Raw genomic sequence first — 12581 nt, forward strand, 5'->3', positions numbered from 1 at the left:
ATATTAATCCTTTCAGTACTTATGAGCTGCTGAAGTTGAGTTGTTCTTTCCTGTCTAAGTGCTCTCTGATGACACCTGTTTCGAGAACTGTCCAGAGTAGAAGCAAATCCCCATAGCAAACCTCTTCTACTTCTTGTGCAGTTCCCGGGACAAGCAGAGATTGTCAGCAGAGAGCACTGTTGCCAGACAGAAAAGAACAACTCAACTTCAGCAGCTCAAAAGTACTGGAAGGATTAAGATTTTTTTTTAATTGAAGTAATTTACAAATCTGTTTAACTTTCTGGAGCCGAGCCAGTGGATATAAAAAAAATAAAAAAAAATAAAAATGAAAAATAAAAAGTTTTTTTGTTTTTTTTCCTGAAATACCCTTTTAAAGAAATGCTAAACCTAGAAATTACTGATCCAAGTAAACAGGAGATTATCTGGTCCCCAATCTTTTTTGGTATTCAAGATTATATACAGCAGCGGTCTCCAAACTGTGGACCTCCACATGTTGCCAAATGACAACTTTCAGTATACCCAGGAAGCCGTTAGCTGTCCAGGCATGCTGGGAGTTGTAGTTTGACAACATCTGGAGGTCCACAGTTTGGAGATCACTGCTCTACATGTATTTTTTTGCTAATCTCTTCCATTTCCAGCTAGGAAAAGTCTGAAGGGGTGTGGCTTGGCCAAGGGGTGGAGTTTACAATCTTTTTGTGATATAGCAGATAGAACTGAGGGGGGAGGCTCCTGCTGCAGCCAGATTTTTTTTTTTTTTTACAGCCAGATACAGGACAGTGAAGAGGAGGGGGGCAGACATGATTGAGATTATATTTCAAATTAAATTAAAGGAAAACATGAGAATTGCTGGGGATTTTTTTTATATATTTTTGTGTATCTTCTCTATTTAGTGTTCCTTCAAGGCAATACTCTGGGGATAATTGAGTCTTTGGTTTGCCTAGTGCAGGGCCTGATGGGTTGGAGCTTGGCACAAGAATTACACACATACCAAAGAGAATCCATGTGTTATACTTCAACCCCTCAGGTCCTGCACTGTGCAGAATGCAGTGTATCAAAGTGTTCCTTTAAAGGGGAACTCCCGTGGAGAACTTTTATTTTTATTTTTTTATTTTTTTTAAATCAACTGGTGCCAGAAAGTTAAACAGATTTGTAAATTACTTCTATTAAAAAAGCTTAATCCTTCCAGTACTTTTTAGGGGCTATATACTACAGAAGAAATGTTTTACTTTTTACATTTCTCTGATGTCATGACCACAGTGCTCTCTGCTGTCCATTTTAGGAACTGTCCAGAGCAGGATAAAAAAATCCCCATAGCAAACATATGCTGCTCTGGACAGTTCCTAAAATGGACAGCAGAGGTCAACAGAGAGCACTGTGGTCAGGACATCAGAGAAATCTAAAAAGTAAAGCATTTCCTCTGTAGTATACAGCCCCTAAAAAGTACTGGAAGGATTAAGATTTTTTTTTATAGAAGTAATTTACAAATCTGTTTAACTTTCTGGCACCAGTTGATTTAAAGGAAAAAAAAAAAAAAAAGTTTTTCACGCGAGTACCCCTTTAAGACAGACTAGGGCAGTAGTCTTCAAACTGTGGACCTCCAGCAATTGCAAAAACTACAACTCCCAGCATGCCCAGGAGTTGTAGTATTGTGACATCTGGAGGTCCACAGTTTTGGAGACCCCTGGGCAAGGGAGAACCATAAAGCACATGAAACAGTAAGTAAGTAAAATGAGGCATTACACAGCACCAATTGTCATGTACAGGCAGGGGTCCTACTGGGGGGGGGGGAAGCCCTCTATAACCTATGACCTAATGGGGTCTAAAGACATCTCTACTTTAAGTATGATGCTTTTTGCCTTATGCCCATGACACACTAGAGATCTCTTCAGTTTGCATGGACTGATCACTGGCTGCTCTGTTCAGCTTCACACTAAAAGGGGTTAATATAGAAGGTTAAAGGGGTTGTCCAGGAAAAAACTTTTTTTTATATATATCAACTGGCTCCAGAAAGTTAAACAGATTTGTAAATTACTTCTATTAAAAAAAATCTTAATCCTTTCAGTACTTATGAGCTTCTGAAGTTAAGGTTGTTCTTTTCTGTCTAAATCCTCTCTGAAGACACCTGTCTCGGGAACCACCCAGTTTAGAAGCAAATCCCCATAGCAAACCTCTTCTAAACTGGGTGTTTCCCAAGACAGGTGTCATCAGAGAGGACTTGGACAGAAAAGAGCAACCTTAACTTCAGAAGCTCAGAAGTACTGAAAGGATTAAGATTTTTTTAATAGAAGTAATTTACAAATCTGTTTAACTTTCTGAAGCCAATTGATATATTTATTAAAAAAATTTTTTTTTTTCCTGGAATACCCCTTTAATAGAAGAGGGAGACGGGATGCCTGTGGGCTGTGATGTGTGTGTGCAGCGCTTCCTAATAGTTGTGTCTATGGTGCCTTCAACAGGTTGGGAAAATTACCGGTATTAAGGTTTGTACACCGCTGACACCATGCACCGCCTCCGTGTTGTGTTCACAGCTTTTTATTTTTTGGCTCTTGGCATATTCCATATATTCATTTCACCCCATTTCATCCCCAATATTATTTGATCTACACTCCCTGCACCCCACCCTCACCCCCAGCACCTAAATCTGCACCTCACCACATCCGTGCAACATCTCCCATAAGAGAATACAGATGCACACAAGGAATCTCTAGGGCAGTGGTCTTCAACCTGCCGACCTCCAGATGTTGCAAAACTACAACTCCCAGCATGCCCGGACAGCCAACGGCTGTCCGGGCATGCTGGGAGTTGTAGTTTTGCAACATCTGGAGGTCCGCAGGTTGAAGACCACTGCTCTAGGGAGTCTGTTAAGCCCCTCCATGTGCCTCATGGCCATTGTGTATAGAGATCACTCACTGCTGTCCATGATTAGAATTGAGTCCGTCTACAGGAAGATTTGCCAAACCCCAATCTTAAAGTAGTAGTCTCATGGATAAAAATGTGACCCCCCCCCCCCAACACTCCCCTGGAGCGTGGCACTTAAAGGGTTACTCCGGTGTAATACAATTTCTTTAACATCTACTGGTGGCAGAACATTAAAACAGATTTGTAAATTATTTCTATTTAAAAAAAAAAAAAATCTTAATCCTTCCAGTACTTATCAGCTGCTAAATACTCCACAGGAAGTTCTTTTCTTTTTATATTTCCTTTCTGTCTGACCACAGTGCTCTCTGCTGACACCTCTTGTCTAATTTTAGGAACTGTCTAGAGATGCATATGTTTCTTATGGGGATTTTCTCCTGCTCTGGACAGTTCCTGACATGGACAGAGGTGTCACGATTTCAAAAAGAAAAAAGAACTTCCTGTGGAGCATACAGCAGCTGATAAGTACTGGAAGGGTTAAGATTTTTAAATAGAAGTAATTTACAAATCTGTTTTAAACTTTTTTTTGCACCAGTTGATTTAAAAAATAAATTAATAATTTTTTTTTTCTACTGGAGTATCCCTTTAAGGCTGGGTTCACACCACGTTTTTCAAATACGGTTACCGTATACGGTTTTCCGCTAAAAAACGTATGGCAAAAACCGTATGCAACCGTATGACTCAAAATTAAAACGTATACGGTTTTTCCCCCCCCCCCCCGTACGGTTCTATCCGTTTGCATCAGTTTTTGCCAACGGTTTTGCTATTTTGTTGGAATTAGTTTTCCAGCAATTTAATAAAGTTACTATTGTTCTATTGAAATTCCAATCTGCGCATGTGTCAACTCCAAAAACGGATTAGAAAAAACCGTGTGCAACCGTATTCTGAAATTCTGTGTACGGTTCTCATAGACAACAATGTTAAAAGAACCGCATACGGTTCGCATACGGTTTTCCAACCGGAGGCAAAAACGTGGTCGACAGCGTTTTTTGCCTACGGTTGAAAAATCGGCAAAACCGTATCCGAGGCAAAACGGATGCAACCGTACACAACATTTGGAATACGGTTTACAATGCATTCTCTATGCATACGGTTTTGGATACGGTCGTATACGTTTTTTTCCGGAAAACCGTATAAGGTTACCGTATTTGAAAAACGTGGTGTGAACCCAGCCGTAGACTGATCATATGGCACGTTACGTGACGTTCGGCATCCTGGATCAGAGACTTTCTTGTACTTTGGTCCATCCCCCTATGCTTCCAGTCTCAATTATAAATTTCTAGTGACCGGCTACATATTGGAGGTGTCCAGTGTAGAATCCAAGGCTCTTACTATACCTTGGCAGAGGCGAGCCCTTCTAATAGATCAATGGAACCCTACTGTACCCAATCCTTCATTATAACCCAATACCAGCACAGGGTATGTCCCCAGTATCCGATAGCTTTGCATGGCTGCTTTGGGCCACTGGGCAGGATTAGGATTTAGTTATTAGCCAATAGATTATAGAAATGTGCCATCCTTTAGTTTGGCCCCTGCCTGGTCATGGAATTAGCGTTTGCTTGCATGAAGATGGCTGAATTGCGCATTTCCTTGCACCCGTAAATGTGAACTAACGATGGGGGGGTTGTGTTTATGGCAAGATTGCCCAACCAGTGTGCCTACAGCTGTTGCTGAACTACCACTCCCAGCATGCCCCCGGACAGGCCTCGGCTGTGTGGGCATGCTGGGAGTTGTAGCTTTGCAACAGCTGGAGGCACTCTGGTTGGGAAACACTAGTTTATGGGTTACATTTTATACGCATGTTAACCATGCACTGTTGTCAATAGCTCTGTAGTGTCTGCTGGATATTGTTTCTGCATAGTGTTATATATCCATAACAAAAATAAAAAAAATAATATATATATATATATATATATATATATATATATATTTATATATATAATGTTATGTATTTCACCATTAGAGATGAGCGAACTTACAGTAAATTCGATTCGTCACGAACTTCTCGGCTCGGCAGTTGATGACTTTTCCTGCATAAATTAGTTCAGCTTTCAGGTACTCCGGTGGGCTGGAAAAGGTGGATACAGTCCTAGGAGACTCTTTCCTAGGACTGTATCCACCTTTTTCAGCCCACCGGAGCACCTGAAGGCTGAACTCATTTATGCAGGAAAAGTCATCAACTGCCGAGCCGAGAAGTTCGTGACGAATCGAATTTACTGTAAGTTCGCTCATCTCAAATCACCATGATAGCAAAATAACAGGGAACCTGAGTGTAATGCAAAACATAGATGTCCTATTATGTATCGTTACAGTATGACCACAGTGCTCTCTGCTGCCACCTCTGTCTGTGATAGGAACTGTCCAGAGCAGGAGAGGTTCGCTATGGGGATTTTCTCCTGCTCTGGACAGTTCCTGACATGGACAGAGGTGGCAGCAGAGAGCACTGGGGTCAGACCGGGAAGAACTACACAACTTCCTATGGAGCATACAGCAGCTGATAAGTACTGGAAGAATTAAAGGAGTTCTGTAGTAAAAGATAACCTATCCAAAGGATAGGGGAAAAGTTATAGATCGCGGGGGGGGTGGGGGTCCGACCACTGGGAGTTGTAGTTTTGCAACATCTGGAGGCACCCTGGTTGGGAAACATGGAGATACATGGAGGGGTATTTCATACTGAAAAAGCCAGTCAAACAACTGCAACCCCCCCCCCCTGCCTGCTTGGACACATACCAGTCCTGCTGTGTCCATGAGTCATCACCTATGTCATGGACACACTTCCTTGATTGACAGCTGTAAGTGCAGGGCTCAGAGCTAGAGGAAAAATCCTCTCACTGTCAGCTTGTGTCCCGCTACTGTCAGTGAGGACATGCTGGGAGTTGTAGTTTTTCTAATGCTAGGGGAGATGTGAGCAGACAGCATACTGAGGGAGGGGGCGGAGACCTGCACAGTGAGGCCACGCCCCCTCCCTTTGAATGGATTTCAGACTAGAAAAAAATAAATAAAGGTGCTAGACACATAAAAATTAGATGTACATGGTCAGGATTAGGTACTGAGTGATATATTAAAAATAAATGATTTTTGTTGGATCTGACGGGGACACTTTAAGGAAAGGGACCGGGACAAGACACAGGGAGATGTTAGTGAGGGGGATGTATCAGCGTGTTCTGCTTATAATGTGTTTGCATGCTGCCCGATTCTAACTATGAATAATTTTATCAAACAATTCAGATGTATGATGTGACATTATCAGGGAAGTGCTGATGGTAAGGACCGTGGCTCGTGATTGGCCGAAACACACATTACTGACACTCTCCACCCCCCCCCCCCACAATCATGCTTGGATTATTCCTGTGTGCTGGGTACTAACTGTGTGTGGCCCTAACCAGGCTTGTATGCACCAACTAATACAGCATGTGGTCTCCACTTGGGGGGTTGGTGTTTGGCTTTGCCTCTTTCTAGACTCACGCACGTGGAAAACGGATTCGCAAAAAAAAAATAAAAAACGCACACGCAGGCATGTTGATCGAGGTTTGTTATAGAACAAGAACTCCAATGAGAAGCTTAATTGTACAGCACAATAGGTATCTATGAAGGGTTCCCCTATATACTGCAGTGTAAAGTACAGGAGAAACATGATTTATTCTATCACATTAACCCAATCCTGGATATTATGGGAAGTTTACCTTAAATACCTTCTGCTTAAAGGGGAACTCCATATACAGAGACTGATATGAAGTTAGTATTGATATCTGACCCAGAATTAATTACTTTCCAACTTGTAGTTCTCCAATGGTTCCGAAACTACGACTCCCAGCATGCCCTGACAGCCTTCGGCTGTCAGGGCATGCTGGGAGTTGTAGTTTCGCAACAGTTGGAGAGGCAGAACGATATAGTGGATTTCCTCATAACTGAGAAGTTCTCTAACCATTAGACCCCAGACGTGTGACCTGATTGGTCTTTAGGGGTTAAAGTATATCCTGTTTGTCCCATCATATTTATTGTATTTTAAAGGAGAGATCTCATGCGGGAAAATGTATCCCCTATCCGCAGGACCCCCCCCCCACGATCTTCGGTACAGGGCCCCGGCTCTCCCCTGGAGTGGCGCGTCACGACCTCCGCTCAAAGCGGGGGCTGCAACGCCCCCTCAATATCTCTATGGGAGAGCTGTTCAGCCATCTTCGGCTCTCCCATAGAGATATATGGAAGGGGCGTGGTGAGCCAGGGCTCTGTACAGGAGATTACCGGGGGGATTACGCGATCTAAAACTTATCCCCTATCCTGCAGATAGGGGATAGGTTTTCCGGCATGAAACTACTCCTTTAAAGTAGTATTCCTATTCTGGGATCGACTGTATTTACTACAGTCTTAAAAGGAATCTGTCGGCTCTAGATCATGTTTAGAGCTAGTTTCAAATAGGCTGTGATCTGCAGCATGCATGCCTCCTCCCTCCACCATCCCTTCCTGTCTTGATTGATTGACCTACAGGGCTCGGCTTTCAGCACTGAGCTGTGCATTTCAATCAGTTAAAGCAGAGAAGGAAGAGATGTGCATCCGGTGGCTCATAGAGCTCACTGCGGGATGCATGTCTCCCCCACCTCTCCCTGCCTTGATTGAGCACGGCTCAGTGCTGGAAGCCGAGCCCTGTACGTCAGTCAGTCAGTCAAAGCATGTAGGGGAGGCATGCAACCTGCAGATCACATAGCCTCCTTGACACTTGAGCTCTGAGTAATTATATAGAGCTGACAGAATCCCTTAAAGGGACCATTTTCATAGCATCCTGAAGGGGTCATTGTTGTACTGCGCTTAAGCTTGTATACTGCTCAGACTTCATTTTTATGGTCATGGATCTATGTTCCTAGAGAACTCAGCATATTCTATTCTTTAGTGTAATAAAACTTTGCACACTGCAGTAATTCTTCCGTATCCTCTTATAGTGGGAAAACAGTGACCTCTTCAGGCTGTGGGCTGTTACTACACACACTACCGTACAGGATAGTAGCATCTCTTTGTCTTGAGCCTATTCCGTGTTAGTAGAGAGGACAATTGTATAAGGACTTATTGGCTCTACCCCATAGAATATGGTCAGACTAAGATAGATGCTTAGGGGGGGACAGGGATTTTGTTCATTCTCCAAAAATAAAAAGTTCCACTACAACGTTGTCATTTGCTCTTACTTTGCTTTACTGGTTTTGTACACCTTTTGAGTCCCTTCTTGTAATTTCTGTACATATGGAACGTTTTGCTTGTTGCCTTTGGAGAGTAGATGCAAGGATTGGAGGACCCGGCCAATCTACTAAAAGCCTGTTCATTTTAAAGTGTCCCCGTCCTTTACAAAAAACTAATTGACATGTCAAATTTTGATAGTTAGGGACCCCTCCGAACTCTAGATCTAGCCGGGAGGAGCAGCAGGCAACTGATAATGGAGCCAGTCTTCTCCAAAAAGCCAGATTGAGCACTCAGGTAGGGAGTGAAGCATGCTGCTCTGTGCTTCTCCTGGTTATATCTAGAGATCAATGGGCTCTTAGGACTCGTTCTTTCTGCACACACGAAAATCGGAATTACCGCCATGGGCACAGCAGAATCCCATTGAATACAATGGGAATCTCTGTGTGGAATTCTACACACAAATTCCAATGTGTGAACATGGCCTAAGGCTACTTTCCCACTGCCTTTTGACTCCAGCAGTGTGAAGCCCGTTATTTTAGGATCGCAGATAGCGGGAGAAAAATTTGGGCTCGCACAAATTTTTCTCCCGCTACTCGCCGCTAAAATATAATTGGTCTGTTGGGACCCCATCATAGTGAATGGGGTCCATCAGGACCCGTTGGGACTCGTCAGGTATCAGGTCCGTTTCCGGCCCAAAAATGTAATAAAATAGGTCCCGACGGCAGTGTGAAAGGAGCCTTATGCATTTATTGCAGTCCTGTAATGCCTCATATCACCTGCGGTGGTGCTGCAAGAACGGTGAACACTTTTGTTTCACTCGCACAGATCACGGCAGATCGTATGCAATCAGGACTCTTCTAAGAAAAAAAGGACAGTCTTGGGCAATCTGCACACGGCAGAATGTCTATGCAGAATATTCCGGCGGAATTCCGCACAGACATTCCGCTGCAGCAGAGTCCCATTGATTTCAATGCCGTTCTGCTGCACTGTACACAGGATGGAATTTCCGAAATCCTGATTCCGGGGTCCACAAAAAAAAAATAGACTTTCTGCGGATTCCACTCAGAAACGCATTGCCGTCTATGGAAATGGCGCATATCCAAGCGGTCCTAGCACTGGTCTGTCCTGCCAACTCCTGCAGAATTTCCGGATGGACATTCCGCAGACAGGGGGTGCCGGCAGAGCAGAGCAGGACATTCTGCCAAGTGAACATAGCCTCATGCGGATAGCCCCTTTTTAAAGACCAATGATAACCTATTGTAACTCAAAGCCAGTACAAGATGCGTAAAGCAAAGTATTCATAAATTTGCTGCAAATCCAACGCTGATGGTGGAGTGATGAATCGGAGCATGCGCAGCGCACGCGCGCCCAACGTTCCCATTTTAATAATGCATTGAATACGTTTTTCCCCTGTTTCTTGACGTTCTTCTTTCCTTCCAGATCCAGTTCCGGGACCCCCTCTCGCTGAATCTGTATGCCCGCTCCCTATTGTAGATCCTCAGTCGCTGCCGGTCGTCCTTCTTGACACAGACGTGGAGAGCACCGCGCTGTAAGACGGGAGGGGTGGGAGGGTCCTGTACTCCCAGACTACGGACAGTCCGGCCCCCGCAGAAGGTCCTCGGGACAAGACCCAGCAGTGAGAAGCGTGTTCCTTTTCCCCGCCTCCTCTTCGATTGTTGTTGGTTTATTTTCTACATACAGTGTGAAGGACGTTCTATGACCTGATGTGTCTTGCCGTTTTTTTGAAGAGCTCGCCGAGGCCAGAGCCTTGTGAGGGCTGAATGGACCAGTCTATATATAAATATATATATATATTTCTAGTTTATGCCACTATTAAAATGGCGTATTTAGCCGGAGGAGGCAGAAGCTTCTGCAGACATTCCACCGACACACTTCCATGCGTTTTTTGTTTTTTTTTCCCCTTTTATTATTATGTTCTACTGTTAACCCTTCGTGCGCCAGGTGGCTTGGATGTTCAAACTGGCAGAAAACTATTAAAAAAAACAAAAAGGAAATCAACAAAAAACACAGAAATCGCTCCGCACAGTCATAAGAAAATTGTGAGAGAAGCGACATAAATAAATGATGTCAAGGGCAAATAGTATTTTTGGAAACTGCCGGCTTTCAGTTACCATCTGTAGCAATGTTTACCAGATGTTGCAAAACTACAACGCCCAGCATGCACGGACAGGCTTCGCCTGTCCGGGCATGCTGGGAGTTGTAGTTTTGCAGCTGCTGGAGAAGCACAGGTTGGAGGTTTTAGTTTTTAATGCTGTGTTCAGTTCAGCTCCTCGGGGGCGGAGCATCACACAGATGCAGAGAACTCCGGGAGTCTTTGGTTGGTGGTCCATTGGCCTAGACCTCCGTTAATCTCTAGAGCAATCGTCCCCAGTGGCTGCTGTCATCTGAATGGGACCGACCAAGTGAGGTTAATTGGGGGAGGGGCAGAGAAAGCATGATGTTTATTGCTGTGTTCCTTTAACTGTTGCGGTCTTGTTTCCTGAATGGTGGGGGTCTCATTAATGAGACTATGACTGATCAAAGTGTTTTAGTTTTTTTTTTTTTTTTTTTTTTTAAATGGCAGTAAAACTTAAAGGGGTTATCCAGGGAAAAAAACTTTTTTATATATATATCAACTGGCTCCAGAAAGTTAAACATATTTGGAAATTACTTCTATTAGAAAATCTTAATCCTTTCAGTACTTATGAGCTGCTGAAGTTGAGTTGTTCTTTTCTGTCTAAGTGCTACGTGTCTCGGGAAAGGCCCAGTTTAGAAGCAAATCCCCATAGTAAACCTCTTCTACTCTGTGCAGTTCCCAAGACAAGCAGAGATGTCAGCAGAGAGCAGTGTTGCCAGACAGAAAAGAACTCAATTTCAGCAGCTGATAATTATTGAAAGGATTAAGATTTTTTTATAGAAGTCATTTACAAATCTGTTTAACTTTCTGGAGCCAGTTGATATATTAAAATAAGTTTTTTCCTGGAATATCCCTTAAAAAACACCTCAGACAAATAATGGTCCAAGTTTTACAGCCATTTAAAAAAATAAAACACTTCAATCAGTCATGGTCTCATGGCCGAGACCCCCACCAATCAGGAGAACAAGCAAGGAGAAGCACTAGGCTCATTACAATCTCCGTCCTGCGGTCCCATTATACGTCTATGCGGCCGGCCAGAGATCGCTGTGAGCTGCAGAGTGAAGTGCTCTACTGTGTGCTCCTTCCTGCTCTTTCTCCTGATCAGTGGGGGTCTCAGCACTGAGACAGTGATCAATAAAAACTTTAGACGTGTCCCAAAAATCGCTGCATGCTGAGACTGTGGCGTTCCATTTATACACATACAGTATCCTGTGCATATTTGATGGTGCAAATTTAATGCTGCAGCAGATTTCGGTGTAAAGTAAATGGCCGAACATGGTTTCAAATCCTGCACATTAAATATTCACTGGAGACTTTACGTGTGAATAGACCCTAAAGGTTTTTTGTTCTCCCATAGACGAAAAAAAAAGCCACAAAAACATCAGGATTTGAGGAAGTACACCGGGATATGAAAACGTATCCCCTATCCTAAGAATAGGGGATACGTTTTAGAGTGCTGGATTCCCCCCCCCAGCTATCTCCTGTACGGCGCTCCGGCAGTCAGAGGCGAGGGGGCGTGTCTGACCACTGCAGGACGCGGCTGGCGACACCCCAACTCAATACATCTCTGTGGGAGAGCCGGAGCGCTTCATTGGGCAGTCTCCGGCTCTGCTATGGAGATGGGGGGGGCGCGTGCCTGTCGGTGGCCGCGTCATGTGGTGCTTGACGCGCTATTTCGGCAGAGAGCCGGGGGCCCTGTACAGGAGATCGCGGGGGAGCCCCAGCCGTCGGACCCCCCACCCTGCGATCTTAAACTTATCCTCTATCCTTAGGATAGGAGAAAAGTTTTTGATATCCCGGCTTCTATCCTGACATGGCTTGTAATGATAAACTTGTCAAAACGGGGGGGAAAAACGCCAACACTAAAATACGCAATAAAAAAAAAGAGAAAACTGCCCCATCATGTTGCATTCCATTACAAGATGGAGTTTATGCAGTTTTTTTTTTCTTCTTCTTCTTTCTCCTTGGTCAAAGACAAGGCCAAAAGGACAAGGTTTTAATGGGATTCTGCTGCACTGTATACACAGCAGAATTTCTAAGGCTTGAAAATCCAGATTCTGGCTTTTCAAGAAAGAATTGCCATAATTATGGAGCCAGTGCTTTCCTGAGCACTTCTAGCACCGGTATGTTGGCTGATTCCGTCTGTCGCCCACAGGTCCCAGGAAGACATTCTGCCGTGTGAATTTAGCCAAAAGCGGCACATACTTGGTAATATACACGAGAGGGATCTGCTTACCCAGTTTATAGCCATTGCATCTGATGTCTTCCTTTCTGACACTTATTGGTGGTATACCGTATAAGGCAGGGTTTCTGAACCAGTGTGCCTCCAGCTGTTGGTAAATGACCTATGAGCTGCAGTATT

General features: G+C 43.9%; 1 protein-coding gene across 1 annotated transcript in view; it reads left to right on the plus strand.

Moving 5' to 3' along the window:
- The window catches only part of ARHGAP17 (Rho GTPase activating protein 17), a 124525-nt gene extending 114314 nt beyond the window's left edge, over positions 1-10211 (plus strand). Inside the window, 1 exon segment of the mRNA XM_056534424.1 lies at positions 9523-10211. Within this exon segment, the coding sequence (XP_056390399.1) occupies positions 9523-9635 (113 nt within the window). The 3' untranslated portion in view covers positions 9636-10211.
- Positions 10212-12581: the final 2370 nt, after the last annotated feature.

Source organism: Hyla sarda, chromosome 8 (genome assembly GCF_029499605.1).
Source record: "Hyla sarda isolate aHylSar1 chromosome 8, aHylSar1.hap1, whole genome shotgun sequence".
Lineage (NCBI taxonomy): Eukaryota > Metazoa > Chordata > Amphibia > Anura > Hylidae > Hyla > Hyla sarda.